The sequence below is a fragment of the Marmota flaviventris genome, chromosome 11, assembly GCF_047511675.1.
Source record: "Marmota flaviventris isolate mMarFla1 chromosome 11, mMarFla1.hap1, whole genome shotgun sequence".
NCBI classification, from domain to species: Eukaryota; Metazoa; Chordata; class Mammalia; order Rodentia; family Sciuridae; genus Marmota; species Marmota flaviventris.
Genome location: NC_092508.1, coordinates 61432366 through 61458114, shown reverse-complemented (window position 1 = coordinate 61458114; position 25749 = coordinate 61432366). Strand labels below are relative to the sequence as shown.

General features: G+C 41.0%; 1 protein-coding gene across 1 annotated transcript in view; it reads left to right on the top strand.

Annotated features, from left to right (window-relative positions):
- Myo3b (myosin IIIB) overlaps positions 1-25749 on the top strand; it is a 374689-nt gene that overhangs the window by 155928 nt on the left and 193012 nt on the right. The window contains exons 13-22 of the mRNA XM_071619301.1: positions 880-963; positions 1837-2039; positions 6463-6561; positions 6894-7008; positions 12973-13099; positions 14821-15031; positions 15820-15967; positions 17382-17535; positions 21482-21570; positions 23357-23486. Coding sequence (XP_071475402.1) covers positions 880-963; positions 1837-2039; positions 6463-6561; positions 6894-7008; positions 12973-13099; positions 14821-15031; positions 15820-15967; positions 17382-17535; positions 21482-21570; positions 23357-23486 — 1360 coding nt within the window. The remainder of the gene's footprint in view (positions 1-879; positions 964-1836; positions 2040-6462; positions 6562-6893; positions 7009-12972; positions 13100-14820; positions 15032-15819; positions 15968-17381; positions 17536-21481; positions 21571-23356; positions 23487-25749) is intronic.

Below are 25749 nucleotides of genomic sequence, written 5' to 3'. Positions count from 1 at the left end.
ACCTGCTTGGTCTTTCTGGTGACCAGTCCCCTCTAGAAGCAGACTAGGTCCCTCACCTTTAACCACTTCATTAGTAAACTGAAGTGTGATTCAAAGGAGCTCCTTGTGAATAACAAAAATGCTCCTATCATTCCGGCCACTCAAGAGATTCCAAGGGTTTATGCCAGAAACCAGGGACGAAACCCAAACTTTTTATTATGCCACAGCCACTCATTTCCTTTATGCATGAAGAGTTCCTAGAAATGAATTATAAAAAGGTCAACAATGCAATAAAAAATAGGCAAAGGATATGGATAGGTTGTATAAGAAAAATACAAATGACCTTAAGCATATGGAGAGATGCCCAACATTACTCTAATAAAAGAAATGCAGATTAAAATTGCACTGAGATTCCATTTTTTAACCTATCAGGATGGCAAAGATCCAATCTACTGTGTTAGTGAGGCTGTAGGAGGGCAGGCATTTTGATACATTGGTACAGTCCTTAAGAAAGCAATTTGGCAGTATCAATCAAATTTATAATGAATAACCCCACTTCTCAGCATTTATTCTATAGATGAACCTGCATATAAATATAATGATCTGTGTATAGCATTAGTCATTGAAACATTGTTTGTAATGACAGAAGGAAAAAAAAAAAAACCTCAAGTATATCAAGAAACAGATTAACGTATGTCTGTACATTGAAATGACAAGTAGCTGTGCCCAAGGTTGAAGAAGCTCTCCATGTACTGAAATGGAAAGATTTGTAGGATAGATTTATTGCTTGGTGAAAAATCGAAGTATACAACAGAGGATGTTATATGAAGACCACGGCTGAATGTACAAGTTGTTTCATGGCCCTGAATTCTTCTCTCTATACTCCATTTCCCATGTCAGTGCATTGTCATCAGTGGAGAAAGTGGCTCAGGGAAGACGGAAAGCACCCACCTGATTGTTCAGCATCTGACTTTCTTGGGAAAGGTATTGACTGACCTGATTTGTGTAGCATGGCTAGGAGTTCCTGCAGAGCAGCTGCCTGTTTCATAAGTGATGGTAGTACTGCTTTTTATTAGGGGTTACATAAAAACATTCCATCTTTGTTACATTTGCCTCCTGGGAGCTCATCCTCTTAAGATGTCAGCATGCCAACCTTGTTTCACATGGGGAGGAAAATAATGCCAGTGTGAACTCACCAGATTATTGGCCATTAATTTTTCATGTTTTCAGTGTAATAGAAACATGGAGCTATTAAATTGTAAAAGTGATTAAACACTATGAACAGATTAGGGAGAGCTGCTACAGGAATGGGAGGGATGGAAAATGAACATCTTTGGCAAAAGTTAAGGGAAATGAACGTTTAAGTTTGGTGAAGTAGACATTGAAGAAACAATTGCAAAATTACCCTAGTGGTTGCTGATACTCAGAATTAATGTGTTATATAACTAAAGAATTTCAGGAATATATATATATATATATATATATATATATATATATATATATATATATATATATATATTTAGTAGAAGAGGCTAAGTGAAGACTATAATAAATGACTGAGAAAAATTATGGCATCTATCTATTTAAAGTTCTGTTTAAACTGTTTTGCATTTTACCTATCAAAGATTTTAAATGAGATACAGCAAGATTTGAAAGCTGCTGTCCTCACCTAGCCTAATCTGATTCATACCCACCTGGTGAGTTGCTCATTGGAGAAAGTGATGCGGGCAGTTTTGGCTAATCCCCCCAAATGGTGCTCTTTGGAAATAGTGTGAACTTTGGCAGCAAGAGAGGGCCTCCAGCAACTTTGCTGGAATAATGTTTCTGAAGGCTTCTCTTGACTGTCCTCTGGCCCAGGCCAATAATCAGACCTTGAGAGAGAAAATTCTACAAGTCAACTCCCTGGTGGAAGCCTTTGGGAATGCATGCACGGCCATCAATGACAACTCAAGCCGTTTTGGAAAATATCTGGAAATGATGTTTACACCAACCGGAGCTGTGATGGGGGCAAGAATCTCTGAATATCTCCTTGAGAAGTCCAGAGTTATAAAACAGGCAACGTGAGTGCACTACTTATCTCTGTTTTTTATTCTGCAATATAAATTTGGAGGCTTTGGGATTTTGTGTGTGTGCGCGCACATGTGTGCTGGGGATTGAACCCAGGAGCACTGTACCACTGCATCCCCAGCTCCTCCTTTTTCCTCCCTCCCTCCCTCCCTCCCTCCCTCCCTCCCTCCTTCCTTCCTTCCTTCCTTCCTTCCCCTCCCTCCCTCCCTCCCTCCTTCCCTTCTCTTTCTTTCTTTCTCACGAAGTTGCTGAGAGCTCCAGTTGCTGAGGTCGGCCTCAGATTCGTGATCCTCAGGCCTCAGCCACTTGAGTTGTTGGGATTATAGGATTATGGTGTGTGCCATAGTGCCCAGTAGCTTTGAGAATTTTAATGGTTCCATCTTCATCCTTGCTCTTTCCCATTTCTCCAGCCTCCACAAGAGCAAGGAATTAATTATTTAAGCAAAGGATCAGTGGTAATTTTTGACCAAAAAGATGTGAAGGGGCATAATACAAAGGGTTGTGGTTAAAGTGCTTTTGGAATAGGTGTACTTGCTTTTCCTAAGCTGGCTGTATCAGTAGAATTTAACAGTATTGCAGACACTTTTAAAATTCATTAGATCTGGGCTGGAGGTGTGGCCCAGTGGTAGAGAGCTTGCCTAGCATGTGTGAGGCCCTGTGTTTAATTCTTGACACCACAAACATAATTTTAAAAAATCATTAGATCCCTTAAAATCGAATTTGTCTATTTAAAAAAAAGCAGAGGATATTCCTTATGTTCATTTTTTTCCTCTCGATGAGAGAAAAATATTCACAATTATTCTGTCTTAAGAAAAACAGTATTAATAGGTAATCATAATCAGGGGCTGCAGTTATGGCTCAGTGGCAGAGGGCTTGCCTAGCATGTGTGAGCTGGGTTCAGTTCTTAGCATTGCATATAAATAAATAAAATAAAGATTCACTGACAACTAAAAGTTATTTTTTTAAAAATAGGTAATTGTAATGAATAGCATGGGCTTTGCTCTGGGTTCAAATGCTAGCCATGACACTGAGATCTTGGGCATATCACAACCCTTTCTGTGCCTAATCTGTCAAATGAAGATGCTATTACTGCCCACCTTAGGGTTTCCTGGGAGGATTAATGAGTTCATTTATATAAATTACTTTAAAGAATGCCTGATATGGTACATGCTCTCAGAGTGTTAGCCACTCTTGCCATTATTATCACTGCAGGACACCAGAGTTCCTCAGGAATATAGCTTCATCTGGACATAGACATACACTATTGAATGCCTGCTGTATACCAGTATTGTGTTCTTTCCTGGGGCTGTAAGACTCAACAAGACAGACAAGATTGTTGTATTTATAGAGCTTGAAGTACATGGAAGGTTGGGGAGAGATGGGAAGATCTTGGTTATTAAACAAATAAACACAAATATAGAGCAACTGTGATAGGTGCCAGGAAGCACTGTAAGGTTCTAGGAAGGTGAAACAGGAGAAAGGAAGAACACATCAGCTAGTACTGGAGGAAAGAAGAGCTCCCCGTACCAGACATTGAATATGAGATCTGAGGATCACTAGGAGTTAGCCAACAAGGTGGGGATGAGAGCAAGAATCGAGAGAATGGCAAAGATGAGACTCAGAGTAGTTTGTGCAGGGCTTTGGAGGCAGGCTAAGGATTTTGGACCTTTTTTGAAAACCACTCTTAGGCTGTGGAACATTTCCAAAAAGGGGAGTCACAAAACCCAACTTGCATTTTGAAATGCTAACGCTAGTTTCGATGAATCAATGGAGATGAGAGAAGGCTTGTGCTGAAGAGTCAGGGGATGTTGTTAAATCTACATAGAGAATGTCAGGCTGGATGAGTGTAGAGAGGTAGACCTTCCCAGGGCTGCTAGGCAAGGAGAATCCACAGGCCTGGGTTTAGCCTAAGAACCCAAGCACAGGGGTGGGGGTGGGATGGGGGTGGGATGGGGGTGGGGTGGGGGGTGCAGTGCTGGAGCACTTGTCCAGCCTGGGCGGAGCCTGAGTCAATCCCTGGCTCCACAGAAAACCCAAGCAAAACCTCAAGCGTCTTCCTCTACCATGCTCTTAGTTTCCTCACACAATGGAGGCTGGCGTGAACATTAAACAAGTGAACAGGAAATGGAGTGAGAAGCATTTATGTTTCTCTGTGGCTTCTTGATTTGTTTTTATAAGGTTCCCTGCTTCTTTCTTTGTCCCTAAATTAGAATGATTTTAACCTTTAGGGAGCTACCTCTGACAGGATGGAGACTGTCTTGTTCTGTGCTCACATGTAAAGTGCTCTTTTACAAAGCTAATGTGTGGAGTGTTCCTCTCACACCTGCACGGATTTCTGGGGAGTGTGGCTCTTCACTCTCCTCACCTGCAGCATGGGCTTAATAATGCCAACTCCACAAGGCTCTTAGGAGAATTGAATGAGGTGAAGAGAAGGAAGAGCCTTACAAGTCCTATTCATCCATGGTGGTTCTTATCATTTGTGGGCACTCTGTAGGATTCCTCTTCCTGGTCCCCTTGTTGCTGGGTGTGGTCTTACAGTCATTTCTGGCAAATGGGCACTTACTGGTAACTCTCCAGAAGCCAGCAAAGAGTAAGATGGTAGCTGCCCCATGGGCTGGGCCACGCATAACTACAATGAACACAGTTAGACTGCTGATTCCTCTCCACAGCACCATGGATGGGGACTCTGAGCAGGAAGTAAGCCTTGGCTGAGATTAGCCACTAAGATCTCATGGTGTTTACAATGCTGGAAAGACCTAGCCATTCCTGGTAGATAAAGAGATGGAAATCAAACCGAATTAATGCTAGGGTTGGATTTTGAGGGGAAATTGGAAAGAATTGAGAATCAGAGATGTTTTCTAAAAAACTGTAGGAAAGTACGATCAAGATGGGTCAGCCTAAGCCTGCATGTTTAATGGAAGGTTAAGGAACAAGTGGTATTTGTGCCAGGTGTACCTCCTCCAGACCCAGTGCAGCCCCCATCCCTCCATACTCAAGGTAGAAACCAGGAGGCAGACCCCAGCTCCCATCCTCATTCCATCTATTAGGCTGTTCTTTTGGTTGTTTCTCCAAAGCATGTATTTAAACCCACCCTCTCCATCACCTCTGCCATTCCCCTATCTAGGCCACATTGCTTTCTCACCTGGACCTCCCAATACATCTCTCTGTATGCATTGTGGCTTCTAGTCCCATGCTGTGACTGGACAGTACTTTCACTACGGATCTGTTCACTTCACGTACTTCTAGTGCCTCCCAAGTCCCTGTGTGGGCTGGCGCTCCCTGCCTGTCCACTCCTTCTCACTGGCACCCTTTTCAACCTTCATGGGTGTTGTGGTCAGAGCCCTTGTGTATGTGTTGCTCCCTGTTTAGAAGCCTTCTTTCCCCTTCTCTTTGTAGCTCCTTCCAGCCCCTCTCCAGACATTAGGGCTTCACAGGTCATCCCTTTTCCCAAAACTCAACTCAGCCCCCTGCTCATTTCTTTCAAAGCCCTCATCTGGCATTCCTGTTTCTTTCATCTAACCCATCTCTAGAAGGAATGCCCCCAAAAGCCATGAATCTTCTTAGTCCTGTGTCCCTGACACCCCACAGCACAGTATCTGCCTTGATCAGTACTCAATACATTTATTAGTTGAATAGTAGCCTTTTTATTTTGTGTCCATATCCCATAACATCATATCATATACCTTAAATATACACAATACAATTTATTTTAAAAGATAAAGATTAATTTTTAAATTTATTGAGTGAACAAATGAGTGAGGAATGGCAGATAGGGACATCTGGGATACAGAGCAGTGATAAGAACATTTCTCCCATCATAAACTGACTCCAGCTCCCAGGCTGTGCACATATCTAAAAAGGCCCTGACCAAAGTGGCCTAAAAGGGGTAGACAGCAGAAGACCAGAGAGACTGAGGAATGGCATTTCGAGTGGTACCTTGACAGCACACCAATTGGGAGCCTGCAGACCTCAGTTCTGGGACTAATCCTTCTCTGTAGGACCTGCAAGGGACTTCCTGCCCGAGGTACCAGGAAAGGAGGAGTTTGACTGATCTAAGTTGAACCTCACTGTTTTTGAAACAACAGGGGTTACTAACAGAAGGCATGTGACAGATGAATAGGTGTGGGGCTGGAAATGAAAGAGCTCTAAATATGTGTAACCTGAGCACCTACCTGTTCCATTCTGTAAAACCTCCCTCTGCTTATAGTAAAGTGTGTTTAAATATGTAACATTGTGAGGATTACATTATGAATCCTAACTCTATTACTATTCAGCAATTGGAGTGAAGTATATTTAATTAGCTGAGAATGAAAAATTACCATAGAATATTTTGCAATGAATGGAAATGATAAAAATGACTTATGATGGGGAATCCCAGAATATGGTATTAATAAAGTCTCTTTCTCTTTGTTTTAGGGGAGAGAAAAATTTTCACATATTTTACTATATTTATGCTGGTCTTTATCACCAAAAGAAACTTTCTGAGTTCAAACTTCCTGAGGAAAAACCTCCTAGGTAAGTATCAGGGTTTGGCTTGTTAATTTTGCATGAATGTACAATTAGCAACTGACAAATTCAGAAGTAAATGGATCTGCTTTCCTAACTGGAAACTCACAACCTATTTAACTTAAATACATAGGAGGAAGTGGCCATTTGCATTTTCTAGAATATTCAAAAACTCAACTACAGCCATTTTACTCAGCCCTTGTACACCATTATTCCCCCGAAATGTTAGATGGTAAAGGAAATTACTTCCAAAGGATCCAAAGTGGCACTTGTCCTGGAACCTGAGGTACCATTTTCTAAGTCAGTGCTCATTGTATTTGGCCATATTCCATTTCATTTAGGTACATAGCTGATGAAACTGGAAGAGTCATGTATGACATAATTTCCAAGGAGTCTTATAGAAGCCAGTTTGAAGCAATTCAGCATTGTTTCAGGATTATTGGATTCTCTGAAAAGGTAAGTGATTGTCAGGAGAGAAACTCAAGAGTTACTATTCTTCAATGACCATGAGTGAAGACATGGATGTTCTAGCTTGGGGCGGGATACTTTCCACATCCTACAGTGGTCATCTGAGAAGGTCTTGCTACTCAAAGTGTGGTCTGAGGACCCAAACTGTTATCTCCTGAGAACTTATTCAAAATGCAGACTCTTGGGTCCATCCAAGAATGACTGAATCAGAATCTGCATTGTAGCAAGACACCCAGTGGACACAGAGAAGCACTGTTGTCAGGATCATGTATCTATGAATTCTTATCACTATCATCAATTCACGATAGCTGAATAACAAGCACCAAGGCAAGAGTGTCCCTTTTTGAGTTGGAGTCATTCACCATGAAAGTGAATTGTGACTAGAGTATAGGAATGCACCCATTACATCCAAGCTACAGAATTATTTTTATGAAGCGCCTCTTTGTGCATGGAGACAAATTAATTAAAACCCTTTTAACTTTTTTGCTGTCACTTCCCTCTCCACAGCACACAGCTGTACATTTTTAACTAGAGTTTTAAGTATTGCACTACTCTTATCACACAGATAAAGGTTGTCTCTATTAAATACATGCTAGGAGTGATAGACAATATTTATAACCGAAGGCTCAAATATTATTCAGAGATACATTATGTCATAGCATCAACTTTGCAAAACATATAGTTTCTTTTGCTTTTCTAACAAAGGGAGTAAATGACTAGAAGGTAGGTAAGAGTGTTACATCTTAAGGAAATAGGTTACAAAACATTCCAGTCACCTTGGGACAGCCACTCGGAATAGATTGCTTCTATAATCCAGTGAGTTTGGCTAGCCCTTCCCTCCTCCCTAGCTCGGTTGATTTTAGTCATAATAATACCTTTCTTTTTTCCATCCAGCTGCTAATTTTCTCTGTTGGCCTCCCACTGACTTTAAACTGACAGACAGTGGAAAATCCCAAAGGTCAGATAAAAATAGAAATATATTTCCCTTGGCTCCTTAGAGGAGAACAATTAAACAGGTTTCAACATTGTTAAAGGAGCTTTATGTTATTAATTTACAGAGCTGTTTTTTAATCCAGTAAGCATCACCAGAACACTCAAAGTGGAGTGGAGATGACAGCAGAGTCATTTCAAGTCACCTGGGTCATTCCAAAGTGTTTGGGGGCATATGTCCTTAAAAGCTACAGGAGCCATAGCAAAGTCAGCCCCTAAGGTTGATAGTATTTTACTCCTAGGGAATATACAGATGATTATAGAATGCTATGAAGAGACTGGCCCCAGCTCTAATAGAATGCATACAATAAGCTATTATAATAATCCTTTAAATACCCCTGATAATAATCAAACAGATGCTGTTTTAAGGTAAGAAAATTAAAAACAGAAGAAATTAAGTATATATCCTTGAAGTAAGCCATCCCTAGCCCCTGTGTAAAGAAAAGTCCAGTAGAAATGAATTAATGAATGAATGTATAAATAAATATGAAAAGAATTAAATAAAAATGATTGTGAAAATTCTTAATTTGTGCCTGGTCTACACTGTTAAATGTATAACTGTAGTGTAATGGCATGTCTCTGTATCTTTCCCATGTTCAATATTAATTCATACTTGAAATAAACCAAATTATGTCAGTTAGTAACTGTGGAAATTTGAGGAAGAGGCTGGATCTTCTCTACCTGACATTAGATTGTGTTTATGTTTGTGCAGACAACCTGTTTTGCTGGATTAACTCAGTTCACTTTGTGTTTATAAACTCACAGTAATGTGACTAAATTCAGAAAGATTCAGTTTAATGAAGTCAGGCAGCAGATGCCAAATGGCTGATGTAACAGAACTTTCTCTGAAGTTTTTCTGGCAGACATTTCTAGGCAGAACTTAAGTGAACTGGTCAATTCAATAAAAATTATGTTTCCTGTCCTTCTTGGAAGGTCATTAGTCGCCTGCAGAAATCCCTGAAGTTTTTCTCAAACCCTTAACAGCAAAATTATGAATAGCAAACCTTGGTGTGGACTCAGGAAGATGAATTTTAATTCTGGGATACTGGCCAAAAGTACTGCAAGGAACACTTGACTATGAGTTTATTGTAAAGAAACTTCTCTGGTGGAAGGAACTGTGTACTAATGATGATGGTGTCTTGTAAGGGTCTCAGGGGATTATTCCTAAAACCCTATCGTGAATACCAGTGCTTTCCAACTTTTACGTCTGGAGCCAAACCATACTGTTTTATGTTTAATATTATGCTTGTTTTGCTGGTATGAGAATTATCATAACATATTAAACACACGGAGTTTTAAAATGTGTTTATATTTAATACCACATGAAAACTTTTGGGGCTGATGGACTAGGTGATGGTCAAGATTGGATATATCCTGCAGATCCCTGGGTGCAGAGGGTTAAGGAGAAGGCTTAAGTTCAAAGCAGAATTTCTTCCCTTTCTTCAAAATAGAGTATGAATCCAAAGAGTATTGCTGAAGAGAGATTGAAGGGCTTTATGTCAAAATATAACTTGGGGGTCTTGAGGTGTCCAATGTCTCCACTTAGACAATAGGGTACCATTGACTTTTAAGATGCCCAGTTGTGAACCTCTGCCTAGGAAATGAGTAAGGTGCTGGATAGAGCTTATAGGGAGATGGCCCTGCAATGGTCCTAAGGCAGGGCTTGGGGCAGAACTGGTGAAAAACTAAAGGATTTATAGAAAAGAAAGAAGGCAAAGCAAGACTGATAGGAGAAGTAAATTCCTAAGGAGGCACAGGAGGACAACTGCCTGAGAAGCCTGGGAGCCAGGTTGAGGGAGAGTCCAGTAAATCAGTGCTAGGTTCTTCTCAACTTTCAGCCTGGCCTCAGCTCTTTCTGGGGAATGCTTACATCAGTAAAGAAATGCCTTCTGAGAAAAAGGGAGAGGCAGCAGAGACCGTGCATCCACAGTGGGGCTTTGATGGAGGACACTGTCCCCACTTTGGCCAGCTGATGGAGAGGCTGAGTTCACACTCATCCACAGTCCAGGAAGATGACCCAACTGGAGGACTTCTTAGTCTTCCTGATAACATTGCTTGTTCTCAGTGAAGTTATTTCATTTTTTTTTCATATAGAAAGTTGGAACCTGATGGGAAATAAAAGAGAGAGCAGCGAGATAGAGACAGAAAAGGCAGAGGTTCCAGAAAAAGTGCCATAGTTGGAGATGAGGCAAGAGAAAACGACATGAGAGAGGTGAAAAGGCTTCCCCAGGATGTCTGTGAGCAGAAATGAAGAGAACTTTGAACAAAGAGTGTGGGGGAAGGTGGAGTCACTTCACAGATGGACATACAGCAGAATGAGCTCGCCATGACTGTATATGGGTGATGTTTGACGCAGACACAGTGGTGGTTGTAGGTTCCTAGGTTATAAAGGAAGCTTTGATTAATCCATATGTAGGGCTAAAGGAGCCAAGAGGGGGAATAGCCCAGAAATGTGCATAGGGAGCACCCTAAGGCTAATAACCCCTTAGTAAGGGAACCTTGGATACTCCTTCCCCACTTCCCTCACTGAACCAAGGAAGGAGACTCGAGCTACCATTAACTCTGGTGAGTCACACAGTGTTTGAACCTAAAAGTTTTCACTCAAGGTCATGGTAGTTTTCCACTTTTGTTGGCTGCCTGGGCATTGTGTTGAAGAGATGCTTTCCAGAGAAGCAACAGGGCGGGATGCTGGTGTCAAGGGCATGATCTTTGAGAATCATCATCCCAGGGGGCGAAACACCTAGAAACTTTATTTGGGGAGGTTTTGAGCCTTGTACTATAACATATAAAAGGTAATAATGTTTAATTAGAGGAAGTACATTTTTCCTCTAAGAGTATTCCAAGTTTTAGATACCCTCCTGAGGTAACTGGGTATAGAATAGCAGATGTAGAAGTCACTGCCTGAGACTCCTTCACTCCCTTGGATCTGCCTCCGAGGGAGTCAGGAGTCGCCTGATGCACTCAACAAGCCTCACACTGTATTGATCAAGGTAATGAGGTGCTGTCATGTTAAATCCAAGCGAGTCCCAGAAAACCCATTTGGTAGGTGTTCTCCTTAGCCACTTTTAAGTCGTGTGATTAAACAGTGATTCTTGAAGTCAGAAACATGACATCTTGCCTTTGATTTAGAAGTTAGAAGAACAATATTTATCTGCGGGAGAAGCCAGCTTAGAGTCCTCATTTGTCTTTGTAGCATTATCAGGTATCCAGCAGATGTCACTGTTAAAGCCTGTGTTCAGTTTTTGGCTTTACTGAGTAATGTTTACAGGAAAGCTCAATTTGGGGGGCGATGCTTTATCAATGATGTAATGACAGTTTCTATTAGTTTGCTACTGTGTATAGTACTAAATCAAGTAATCTGCCTGAGTATTTTTGTGGAAGCATTTTTCTTCTTCTATAAGCATAAAATGCAGAAATTTCCTAAGCATGTCATTGCTTCAAATACAGAAAATGTAAATTCTAAAATAAATAAATAAACTTTATTTTTAAAAAACAAATAGTGCTACATAAATATTCAATTTTTAATATAAAAGATGACTGAAATAATCTGAATTGTTTTTACTCACATTCTGACATCAAATATGTGAGGTCTTTCCCCTCCCCACCCACCAACTAATTCTCTGACACCAGCTGAATGGCCTACAATTCAATTCAATTCTATGTACCTGAAATTACCATCAGATCCCTTAAGACTGCCCCCACTTCAGGCAACAATTGCAAGTCCCAGGACTCCCGTGGTTTTGACAGACTGGTTATAAATTAGGGGTTACCATGAACCTCTCCCATGTTTGATTTGCTGCAATGATTTATAGAACTCAGGAAAACACTTTACTTATTGTTCAGATTTAGAAGAAAGGATAAAACTCAGGAATAGCCAAAGGAAAAATGCAAAGGGAAACACTGGTATTAAAGGGCTCAGAGCTTCTGTGCCCTCTGGGCATGCCACTGTCCCTCACCTCCATGTAGTCACCAACTTGGAAGCTTAGAAGCCCATTTTTTAGGGGTTTCAATGGAAGTCCATTACATATGCTTGATTGATGAAGTATTGGCCACTGTTGATAAACTCAGTTTCTGGCCTTGCTCTCCTCCCCAGTTTGGTGGGTTGGGAACTGAAAGTTCTAGCCTCTAGGCACATTCTTGGCCAACCAGCCCCTATCCTGAGTCTATCTAGAGACTAACCAAGTCACCTTATTAGCATAAACTCAGGCATGGTGCCAAAAACAAGATTTCTATCACCCAGTGTCAAGGATTCTAACAGCTCTTGTGCCAATAACTGGTGATAAGGGCCAAATATTTATTTATTATTATATATCCCAATAACACAGATAATTCTAGTGAGTCCCAAAGCATTTCCTGACTTCATCCATAACTGTATGCTGCATCATGTAACTTTGAGATATTCTAGTGAGCCATCATGGGATGTGCTCCCAACTCTGTCATAAAAGCTACACTCAAAAGAAGTGAAAGGAACATCTCTTTTGATTTGATGACAGGACCATACCTGAATTTGGGAGCTGGCATTGGTTAGGGTTCAAAGCTAAAAAGTGGCTAAAGAACAAAGAAGGTCAGTTCCCTCTTACACCACTATTCCAAGGAAGGAGGGTCAGGTTGCAGAGCAACCCTGTTCCACATGATCCATCATTGGTCTAAAAGTGTCCTCAGTGGCATGGTTGAGGCTGGGTTGCTGGGTGTTCCAGTCAGCAATAATGAGGAATAAAGTGTGGAGGGTGCATGCTCACCCCTAGAGAGCCTGGTCCTAGAAGAGGCCCTCATTATTCTGCCCATTCCATTGTTACTATTTAGTTAATTTCACCTCTAACAGCAAAGGAGGTTGGGAAATTTGTGTCTGCCTAGGAAAGGGGTGGGGGATGATGGAAAACTAGCAGTTTCCACCAGAGAGCTAGTGACTCATTGGTTTGATTGGCAATGACCTTCAAATGCGGTTCTCCATGTCCTTTTCAGGAGGTGCACTCCGTGTACAGAATTCTGGCTGGAATTTTGAATATCGGGAACATTGAATTTGCAGCTATTTCCTCTCAACACCAAACTGATAAAAGTGAGGTGCCCAATCCTGAAGCTTTGGAAAATGGTAATTATTTGATGCTTCTGTGCTGTGTTGCCAAGCAATATTTCTTTCACTGTGGTAGTTTTCTAAAATCTGTAGAATAAAATGCAGCTGTAGCTGATTCTACTGGCTCTGGATGTTTTCACTAAGCAGCATTTCCCTAAGGATATCCTATGGAGTATCAGTGCTCCATCCATAGACTGCAAATAGGTATTCCACAGAAAAGAATTCCATGGCCAGTAACTTTGGGCAGTGGTTCTCAACCTTGGCTGCATTTGAAAAATGTTTTGGGGGAAAAATGCAGGAATAATTTTTGGGAAAAAAAATGATGCTTCTGAGTAAGGGCTTATGGGATTCTACTGCCTAAAACAAGGAGGAGATTGGTCCTTACTGTGAACCTACCGAATCAGCATCTGCAGGAGAGAAAGCAGGCACCAATTTATTTTTAAAGATCTGTGGGTAATTACGGTGGCACAAAGAATGAGAATTCTCAGTCATAAATAAGCGAGCTGATTTAAATACAGTTAAAAAAACTTTCTGTGTTAAACTGCAGCATTTTTTAGGACCTTTAATATACTAGTGTACTTTTTGACTCTCTAAGAGAAGAGAATACAGACTATGACATTCTCTCCAACCACACCCTCCTTATCCCCCTTTTTTTCATCAAAAACCTATTTAAAATAAAAAAAATAAATATATTGTTTTCTAGATAAAAAAATAAAATATAAAAACACCTTACTTTAGGTCTGGGAATGTAGCTCAGTGGTAGAGTGCTTGCCTAGTATGCACCAAAAGCAAACAAATAAACAAACAAAAAAACGATATTAGTGTTACAGGTGATAACTGGAGCCCAAAGAAAGTGGCTCTCCCAAGACACACAAGGGAAGCCAATGAAAGAGCTGAGAATTGTATTCAAAAGTTCTAATTCCTGGCTGAGCTCTCTTTAAATACAGCCAGGCATCATTCCTCAGTGATACCATCAAGTATCCAACTTCTAGGCTGTGAGGTGGGTGGGCCCTCTCCTATCTCCAAATCAGTGTATCAGAGTAAAAGACTTGGGGTCTGCCTCTAGGGCTCATTAGCTGTTCAGTCTTAGTGTCATGGAAAAAGTATGGGTCCAGAGAAGGCTCAGAAAACCTCTGGATGTGTGCGCACATGCACCTGCCAGCCCTGAGGAGTGCAGAATCCTGACTATCAGGCTAACAGCAGCTGATAGACAGTGGACCCTTTCCATCCCATGAGAAATCTAGGAGCATCCTCACATTTCCATTATTTTAAAAGTAGCATGGTGTTTTATGCATGAATATGAATTAGTAATTTGTCAGAGACTTCTCTGGTGCTGGCTGTCTGCCTTTTTCTTCTGAAACTGTATTCTCTACTGAAATGTTCTATTCCCCCTTTGCACGTGCCTTGTCCACTCTGATTTAACACAAGACAATTCTTTGTGATGCTATGTCTTTGGAAGCCATGTGGAATGCTTCTCAGATAATCCAAAATAAAAACCCACAATGCAAAAACAAAATAAAGCAAAACAACAACAACAAAATACTTATGAAGAGACTTCAGATCAGTTTGAGAGCCACTGTATCCATCTAAATGCTTCGTGGGGCTAGGGTCCCAGCTTGTTGATCTTGAAGTACCTAGGATACAGGCTTGTACCTAGAAGGTGTTGAATAAATGCTGAACCATAGACTGAATGAAGGGATGGCCACATTTCCCAGTGTCATCCTTACTTTTTGTTCCAGCTGCTTCTATTCTCTGCATCAGCCCCAAAGAGCTGCTGAAGGCCCTCACATCCCACTGTGTGGTCACCCGGGGTGAGACCATCGTCCGCGCCAACCCTGTGGACAGGGCCGCAGATGTTCGGGATGCCATGTCGAAAGCTCTGTATGGGAGGCTCTTCAGCTGGATTGTGAATCGCATCAATACACTCCTGCAGCCAGAGAAAAACATATGGCAAGTGCCCCCAGAACAAGCGAAGGCCTGGGAGAGCAGTCCTCAACCTGGTGGCTCTTGGGGTCTACAAGAGGAAGCATTTTGCCTTCTCTGGGGTTTTCTTTAGCAGAGCGTTCAGGCTTTCTCCTTTAAAAGACAAAATAGAATCCAAAAGAATCAGAGTGTTTATAACAGGGAGGAGAATGATTGATGGAGCCATTCCAGTGAGTAGGCTTGGCTGGGAGCTGGACAAACTGAGTTCACACCCGAGGTCTACAGCTTAATCAGCTCCATGTTCAAAGTTACAGTTTTCCCATCTGTAAGATGAGAATGATGTATCTATCCTCCTCACTGTGTTTTTGGAATCACATGGACATTTATGAAAAGTTTTAAAGTACAGCATCTTCCATTATTACTATGACAACCCCCCGCCCCCAAAGCATTGGCTATTAGTTGTTTCTTATATTGTGGAGGAAATGACAGTGTTGAATTCTGAACAGCACTCTTCTGAACAAGCTCTGTATAATGCATATGCAGAGGCTATAGCCCCTGCATTGATGTAATAGATGGAGCTTCTGATTAGGGGCTTGAAGGATTCTAGTACCTAAAAAAAAAAAAATACTGTTGAAAAACCTAATGAACCAATGGTTGATGACATAAACTGTCCCTGCCTTGGAGGTGGCAGCATGCAGCTTCTATCTGCATGTGGGTGGGCCCATGTGTTGATGGAATCTCGGGCACACATATTCTCATGGTCTTGAGATGAATGTTTCCTCCCTTGAAGGATTTTATTCATCTTTCTTGTGCAGTCATTCAGGTAATGGAATGAACGTGGGAATCTTGGACATTTTTGGATTTGAGAACTTTCGGAGGAATTCATTTGAGCAGCTCTGCATAAACATCGCCAATGAGCAAATCCAGTACTATTTCAATCAGCATGTCTTTGCTCTTGAGCAGGTAAGAGTGAACTCTGAAGTTACTAAACTCGATGGGAAAGGTGTCTCCAAACTTCCCATGATTTGAAGCAAAAACCCTATTAGAAAGACTTAAAGCCACTGATCAGATGGTCCTGTCAAAAAAACTATCTACATTTAGTATGAAAAAAAAGAGGTATTGATTTCTGTGGACACTCACATTTTCTCACTTGATTGGAGCTGGTGACAAGCCAATTACTTAAGTCACGCTTCAAAATTCTTTCGTGCATATTGCCTGAAATACTTTACTCTCTTCTGTTTGAACCCCAAATCTCTGATTGTGTCCAAAATGACACAATATTTAAATAATAAATATTATAAATAAATATTAAATATTTGAATTCAGGTCATAGGTTTTTAAAAAAAATATTTTATTTTTTTTTTTTAGTTATAGGTGGTTACAGTGTCTTTATTTTGCTTTATGTGGTGCTGAGAATTGAACCCAGTGCCTCACGCAGGCTAGGCATGTGCTCTACCTCTGAGCCATGACCCCAGCCCCAGGTCATAGGTTTTTAGTACCTGCATTAGCCATCCCTATCTTCCATCTCCTCTGTACCAGATGCCTCAGTAACTGGAGGGAATTAAGGTCTGTTTGTGGATTTCTAGAAATATAAGTCTTTCCTTTCTGAGCTCAGTGATAAGTTCCATAGGGTGAGAAGCTTGTGGACCCAAGGGGTGCCCTTCTTCTGTGGCAACAGCCTGCATAGCAAAGCCTACTCCACACCAACCCTTACTTAAACCCCAAGCTTTCCTTCTGCATAAAAGAGACACAATAACAAATATTCTGAACAAGCTCTGTAAGTGCAGGGACAATTATTTTAATGCAACTATATGAGGACACATGAACTCTGCTGTAATTAGATAAATACAGAGACACCAAGTGAAAATACTGTGCCAATATTGGTTTTATCATGGCAGCTGGATAAATCTGCAGAGCATGCCTCACCAGCTCATCCTGCACACAAGTCAACTTGGCTTCCATCCATTTATCTCCCTGGGAAATCTGGAGTTTTTCTAGGTTTCTAGCCCAGAATGATTCCTTTTGTGTAGAATGTAGAAGTCTTCTTTCTTCCTGTTTTAAACCATATTTATCACCAAAATATTTTTTTCCGGTTTTACTTTGTGCATAAGTATCTAAATTAGGAGCCCCCAAGTCTGTGTTTGGGAGACAACTTTTGCTGGCTTGAGCTGCCTGCTACAGGCCACCTATAAGCCACACGTAAACGCACAGCTGCAACAGGCCGGTATGCAGAAGATTCCTTTACTGCACACATCCAATACATCCTGTTTTCCATATGCATTCAAGTTTGCCAAACCTGGAAAGTCCAGGCCAAAGTATCCTGGTGGTATTGAGGCCAGTTTCTGGCTAGAGAGATTCACAGTCTGCTTCCTTCCAGATGGAGTACAAGAACGAGGGCATTGATGCTGTGCCTGTGGATTATGAGGACAATCGCCCACTCCTGGACATGTTCCTCCAGAAGCCCCTGGGCCTGCTTGCACTTTTAGATGAGGAGAGTCGGTTTCCCCAAGCAAGGGACCAGACCCTGGTTGGTAGGTATCTTTTGGAAAAAAAATGGGCACATCTACTTCTAACAGAAATTGGTTTCATGTCATCAAGTGAATGTGGGTTTTTAATTTTTTAAAATTTGCTTTAATTAGTTATACATGACAGTAGAATGCATTTATGCACTTTGATATATCATACATAGATGGGATATAATTTCTCATTTTTCTGAGTGTACATGTTGCAGAATCATATTGGTCACGCAGTCACACACACACACACACACACACACACACATACACAGTAATAATATCTGTTTCATTCTACTGTCTTTCCTATCCCCACATCCCCTCCTCTTCCCTCCCATCACTTCCCTGTACCTAATCTAAGGTAACACTATTCTTTTCTACTGCCCAACCACTTTATTGTGAATTAGCATCCACATATTTGACCTTTGGTTTTGTGGGATTGGCTTATTATTATTATAATAAGCCAATCCCACAAAATAATATTGGCTTAATATTATTAGCATGATATTCTCCAACTCCAACCATTGACTGGCAAATGCCATAATTTTACTCTTTTTTAAAGTCGAGTAATATTCCATTGAATATATATATCCACATTTTCTTTATCCATTCATCTATTGAGGGACTCCTAGGTTGATTCCATAGTCTAGCTATTGTGAATTGAGCTGCTACAAACATTGATGTGGCTGCATTACTATAGTATGCTGATTTTAAGTCCTTTGGGTATAAACCAAGCAGTGGGATAGCTGGGTCAAATGGTGGTTCCATTTCCAATTTTCTGAGGAATCTCCATAGTGCTTTCCATAGTGGTTACACCAATTTGCAGTCCCAACAGCAATGTATGAGTGTACCTTTTCCATCACATCCTCACCAACATTCATTGTTGCCTATATTCTTGATGATTGCCATTCTAAAGGTATATATGCTAAACCCAAGGCCAGTATCATTCTAAATGGAGAAAAATTGAAAGCATTCCCGCTAAAAACTGGAACAAGACAAGGATGCCCTCTTTCACCACTTCTATTCAACATCATCCTTGAAACTCTAGCCAGAGCAATTAGACAAAAGAAAGAAATTCTAGGGATACAAACAGGTGAAGAGGATCTCAAACTATCACTATTTGCTGAGACATGATTCTATATCTAGAAGATCCAAAAAATTCCACCAGAAAACTTCTAGAACTAATAAATGAATTCAGCAAAGTAGCAGGATATAAAATCAACACCCATAAATCAAACACATTCCTATATATCAGTGAAGAATCCACTGAAAGAGAAATTAGGAAAACTATTCCATTCATAATAGCTTAAAAAAATAAAATACTTGGGAACCAATCTAACAAAAGAGGTGAAAGACCTCTACAATGAAAACTACAGAACACTAAAGAAAGAAATTGAAGAAAACCTCAGAAAATGGAAAGATCTCCCATGCTCCTGGATAGGCAGAATTAATACTGTCAAAATGGCCATACTACCAATGACATTCTTCATAGAAATAGAGAAAGCAATCATGAAATTTATTTGGAAAAATAAGAGACCCAGAATAGCTAAAGCAATTCTTAGCAAGAAGAGTGAAACAGGAGACATCACAATATAGACCTTAAACTCTATTACAGAGATATAGTACCAAAAATGACATGGTATTGGCACCAAAATAGACTTGTGGACCAATGGGTACAGAATAGAGGACACAGAGACAAACCCACATAAATATGGTATGTCATACTAGACAAAGGTGCCAAAAACATTCACTGGAGAAGAGATAGCCTATTCAACAAATGGTGCTGGGAAAACTGGGGATCCGTATGTAGCAAAATGAAATTAAACCTCTATCTCTCACACCCTGCACAAAAATCAACTCAAAGTGGATCAAAGACTTAGGCACTAGAACAGAGACCCTGTGCCTAATAGAAAAAAAAATAGGCCCAAATCTTCACCACATAGACCTAGGATCTGACTTCCTTAACAAGATTCCTAAAGTGTAAGAAGTAAAATCAAGAATTAATAAATGGGATGGATTCAAATTAAAAAGCTTCTTCTCAGCAAAAGTAACAATTAATAAAAGGAGAAGAGAGCCTACAGATTGGGAGAAAATCTTTACCACATGCACCTCCGATAAAGCATTAATCTCTAGGACATATAAGAAATATAAAGAACTCAAAAAACTTGACACCAAAAAACCCAAACAATCCAATCAATAAATGGGCTAAGGAACTGAACAGACACTTCACAGAAGAAGATATACAATCGATCAACAAATTTATGGATGTGTTTTAATGAGTATACCCTATGTATTTTGGCTACCTGGTGGGTTGTTAAAGTATAAACTCCATTTTTAATTGAATTGTGATGTCCTGGTAGAATTTGTATCTTAAAGGAAACCCATCACCATCCCTATACCCTCCTGCCTTCCTATTTCCCACCAACACAAATGCTATTACCCTTGCCCTCACTTGCTCCCCTTCCTTTTTGTACCCCCATCTCATATCTTTACTTGATCCACGATCCACCTCCGTTCCCAGGTAGCACAGAAGCTTCTTCCAGACTCACACTTTCCCCTCCTGCCAGACAACCTGTCTCATTTCTAAAGCCCCCGTTCCTTAAGCTTCTGTGCCTACAGGTTGAAGATGGGGGCACTTCTTCCTGGCAGCTAAGACCCTCTATTCTTTCAGCCTCTTTCTTTCTTTCTTTTGTTAACTACAAAGGATAATCACTTTAACTTTTTTTATTTTTTTATTATTAGTTGTTCAAAACATTACAAAGCTCTTGACATATCATATTTCATAGATTTGATTCAAGCAGATTATGAACTTCCATTTTTACCCCGTATACATATTGCAGATTCACATCGGTTCCACATCCACTTTTTTACATACTGCCATACTAGTGTCTGATGTGTTCTGCTGCCCTTCATATCCTCTACTATCCCCCCTCCCCTCCCCTCCCCCCTCCTCCCATCTTCTCTCCCTACCCCATCTACTGTAATTCATTTCTCTCTCTTGTTTTTTTCCCCTTTCCCCTCACTTCCTCTTATATGTAATTTTGTATAACAATGAGGGTCTCCTTCCTTTACCATGCAATTTCCCTTCTCTCTCTCTTTCCCTCCCCCTCTATCGACCCTGTTTAATGGTAATCTTCTTCTCATGCTCTTCCTCCCTATTCTGTTCTTAGTTGCTCTCCTTATATCAAAGATGACATTTGGCATTTGTTTTTTAGGGATTGGCTAGCTTCACTTAGCATAATCTGCTCTAGTGCCATCCATTTCCCTGCAAATTTCATGATTTTGTCATTTTTTAGTGCAGAGTAACAGCCTTTTTCTTTTGACCTCTTCCTTCTTCTGGAATCTTTGGTTTTACATGAGCTTCACTCCTCACTAGATGGTGAGATGCCTGGGGCCCCAGGCCCCCAGTGCCTGTGTGCCTTTGGTCCTGAGCACGCTTCCTCCCACAGAGCAGGCTCCCAGCTGCAACCACACAATGCAAAGGTGCTTGTGAGGGAGGAACAGGAAGTTCAAGCCTTTTCCCCAGATGGAAAATTGATTTATGGGAGAGATTCACTTCTAGGGGTTGAAATTGTCACCTCAGTGGTTTTCTTTTTTTCCATAATACTGTCATAATTTGCCAAGATGAGTTTAAACCAAGGCTACCTGCCTTCCGTGGGCTATCTGCAGGGTTGGCAGGCCTGGGGTGTCCTCAGCATGCATGCCAGAGCTCTTAGGGACTGCAGGAAAACATGCCGTCTTAGGGCACAGCCTGACACTAAACACAACACTAATCAAATAAGCAAGGGCAAGGCAGGAAATGCCCATCATGTGGGTGATCCTTCTCCAGTCTTGTATATACAGTGGTAATATTGGGCTTGTCTGAAAGGCATTATTCTGGGTCTCTCGTGGCTTGGGGAACATGTTTTTGTTTGAAAGAACAAATAGTTCATATTGTGATTTTTCTACATGAAAATCCATGCAGATAAATTCGAAAATAATTTACGATGCAAGTATTTCTGGAGGCCCAAAGGAGCGGCGCTGTGCTTTGGCATTTGGCATTACGCTGGAAAGGTGAGTCTATACCTGAGTGTCACGGAAGGTAAGTGCCCATGTTACCCTGTCAGTGCCACTGCTGAAATTGCTTGCAGATTTCATCCTCCTTTTAATTCTTGAACCCCAAATTGTCATTCTCAGACTCTCCCAGTGGTGCCACTAACAGAAAGTTGCCTCTTGGCATAGAAGCAGTTTCTCGCTGGGGTGACCCACAGAGCTGCCATCTGCTTCTCACCTGAAGGCTGGCCTAGGACTGACAGCTCTCCAGAGAGCAAACACATTACAGATTTCACAGTGTTTTGTAGTGAATGTTCACATTCTAAAGTCATTTGGAGACGCGTAGGTAGTGCAGGAGGGTTAATATCACAGTGGGGCTCAATTTTTAGCACTTTAAACATATGTCTACAGGCCACCAAAAAAGGTCCAGATGAAAGGAGAAATATTTCACTTCATCATCCAGATGTTAAGCTTTTACAACATTAACTGAAGTTTCCATTTCTCATATATTATGCCTGAGTCTCAATGTCAAGTTCCCGAAACAGATCAGTGACTGATTCAGGAAATTCTTCAGTCACGTAGCCAACAACTCATTGCTCATGTTACTTCCAAAGGAGCCAACTGAATTATGGCTAATTGGTTCCTGTGGGCTTCGTTGAGGCCCTGGATCCAGAAAATGGGTAGGAGTTCAATAAAAGGCATTTGGGATTATTTAGTTGATATAAAATGAATCAAAATTATCTTTCATATTCATATCATGACACTGAAACTAATTTTCCTGATTGGATATCGACCAAAAGGCAATTCTAATGCTAGGAGAGAGGACTGTGCTTTTCTCTACGTGGTCTTTTTATGCTGTCTTCTTTGGAACTCTGTTAGAAATTGTGGTCCAGTCTTTGCCCTTGAGTACTTCATTTACCTCCACACTGATGTCTGACTGCATATTAATGTCCTCTGAGTCTGAGATGCCAGTCGACCCAGATCCTCCTCATCATCATCTCTGCCTCCTGTTCCTGCCCTCTTCCTGTCACCTCTTCTTTTTATCCACCTTTTCCATTTTCCCACTCTCCTTCCCCCTTTTTCCTCCTTTCCTTTCTAGGATCCTTTTCTCTCTGGGCTCTGTGTCCTTTGCTGAATTCAGTTACCATTCAAAGCTCATTCATAGACTAGGGATGCTCTGGAATATTCCTTAAAATTTCTCTGGCCTGGATCCCCTTTCCTCTGAGACCCAAGAACTGCTCAGTGTCCTTGAGTGACGACTCCTGTGAGTGCCTTGGGAGTTGGTGAGTGTGGAGGTTGTGAGCATGGAGACAAACTGCCCTAGTTTTTTTGTTTCTGTGTGTTTGGTACAAGGGGTTGAACCCAAGGCCTCACACATGCCAAGCAAGTGCTCTCCCACTGAGCTGCACCCTGGCCTGCCTGGGTTCGATGCCCGTCCCTTACTCATGTTATCCAGCTACTTCAGTCTCTGCTTGCTTACCAGTAAAATGCAGATAACAATAGTGTTCACCTCCTAGGATGGATGCTTTTCACAGTGACCAATATATTTTCATTTTTATTCTGATGTGATATATCTTTGATAGGACTTGTCTTTGGTCTTCAAAGACACTGGGCAAGAAGCTAAGATAAATTGACCTATCAAAATTACAACTTTCCCCCTTTATCTGGTGCTTAGGATTTAAAAGCCTGACTGTGTCAACAAGAGTTTCTATACAGAGGTCAATAAGGACTGACCAGACAGCTCATCCATGTCTCCAGAGATGGACAGTGACCTCGGCTAACTTCCCGTTTGCTGTTGGTGTTGCAGGTACTATATGATGCTTCTGGGGTTCTTGAGAAAAACAGAGACACCCTCCCTGCTGATGTGGTTATAGTCCTGAGAACGTCAGAAAACAAGCTTCTTCAGCAACTCTTCTCCATCCCTTTGACCAAAACAGGTACCTGACACTCCCTGACAGCCCCAGTCCTTACACAAGCCCAGACGGCATTTTCTAGTTAGTGTTCAAACACTGCCATGTCTACACAACTAACACTGAACCTCTTCAAACAGGGTTTATTGAAATTCAAGAAAAGAACATTGATTTTTTTTCTTCCATAATTTAACCATATAGCAAAAGAATACATGTTCTCTCTCTCTCTCTCTCTCTCTCTCTCTCTCTCTCTCTCTCTCTCTCTCTCTCTTCCATAACATCAACTTTTAGACTTCTCATTTTCTCTGCCTATCTTTTCTTGTTTGTGTGTTTGCAGTGCTGAACATTGAACCCAGGGTCTTGCACATGGCAAGTGAGTCTTGCTTCTTTTTAGTCTTCAAATCATAAAGCCATATATTACCATTCACTCATGTTAAGTCTCTAGGATAGTCTCTGTTGACCTAGAATTATTGGGAAGATGATTGCAGTTCATGAGTGATTCTAGGTGAAGGGAGTATGTTATATCAAAATCACTGATCATCGGATCCTCAGGGTTACACAGTCCAACTTGTAGCCCAGTTATCAACCCCATTCCACCCTTCTCCTAATCAACTGGAAAGTACACGGCCTTGCTGACTGACAGTCAACTTCTGTTTAGTTGCTCAGTCAGCCCTCATGCCAAGAAGCAGGAAATCAGGGCCAAAGACAGGGACTCCCAGGTCTTTGCTGTTTTGCCAAATGGATTCTAACTGGATCAATTTGCTGGATCAATTTGATTTACCTGGGGTTTGCTGCCTTTGGCTGGGCAGCCAACAATCTTCTCACAGCTCTATTCTCAAGGGCTTTATGTTTATGAGGCTATGGAAATAGCTGAGGATATGCTTTTAAGAAAGAGAGGGAGAGACCTCTTAATCATTGCTCATCATTTCCTCTTCTTTCCATGTCTCTCTTAAAACTGTTGCCACTGTGTCTAGCTTGGGACGTTTATATGCTGAAAGAGAGTCTCTGCCAGGTCTGGGAAGGAAAAGCCTGGCTAAGGAGGAAAAAAAAATGCTGCAGTAGTCTACAAAGTTTGCTTTATCTTCTCCATCTTAACTTGGGAGGAAAGTTGAAATCAGGCTTTTTCTTCAGACATTCTCCTATAATCAAAACTAGTAGCAGGGCGACCCTCAGAAAGCTCTTCTCCAGTGTCCTCTGCAGAGCCTCCTTGAGTACAGCCAGGATTTAATTTATTGTAGGCTCCTGGGAGCTCAGGGCAGGTGTGTGCAGGGCTGGCTAGACACAGTGGTGTAGCTTCCTCCTAAGGCGATTTCTCTGTAGAATCAAGGACATGGCCAGTATTAATAGGGGACATATACTCTGAAACAAAATCTATCCCAATGACTCTCAAATGTGAGTAACGACTTGTCAAATCTGTTCACAACTTTGGAATTTCTGATTTCTTAAACGTTTGGAAAAATGAAAACAAGTTCGCAGCCATGGACGCTAGGGGGCGCTATTCAGAAAGTAAGGCTCCGCAGCGAGCCTCCTGCTCTTGCCTGGAATCCTTTAAATGTCGGGAGGCAAAGGAACAAAGAGACAGCCTCAATTATTGCTTTTCTTTCTTTCTTTTTTTTTTCCTTTTCCTTTCTCCCAAAGAGCTTGTAGCATTTTCTGAATCTTGCCTTGAATCTGCTTTCCTCATCACCTGGATGAAACAAAAATAGAAAGAAAGAAAGAAAGAAAAAGACTGGAAACAAACGTGATACTCTTTCAAGGTCTTTGTATTCCTGACTTGCATATTATGCATAATAATTTCTTTTGAAATCCTAAGTTTGATTTTCTCCATACTTTGAGCATAATTAGGAAGCCACATATGAACATCAAATCTAATAAGCATGATTCTGTGTCCCTTTTCTGGAATCATTCATGTCAAAATGCATTCAACTAAACACTGAACAACTTTTGGTGACAAGGCACTGTTTGTTCAACAAAGGGGGCTTCAGAGATAATATCACTGTGCTATAAAGCATATAAAACTTTCTTTTACCTTCACTTTCTGCCTAGAATTGGACCCTAAGTTATCACCTTATGAAATAGTTGCCCTTACATCTGAGTTCCAAAGTGATTGTGCACCCTCTATTGAATGCTAGCATGTTACGCTTTTACATTTAAAGCATCTATGGCTAAGTTTTTTGGTTTTATTATATTACAGACTTTGAAGGTGGGAAAACCTCACTAGACCAAAATAGGTTGTCCTGTTTTTGCTAAAATTGCAGGTATCTGTTTCAGGCATATGCCTGCCCCTTAT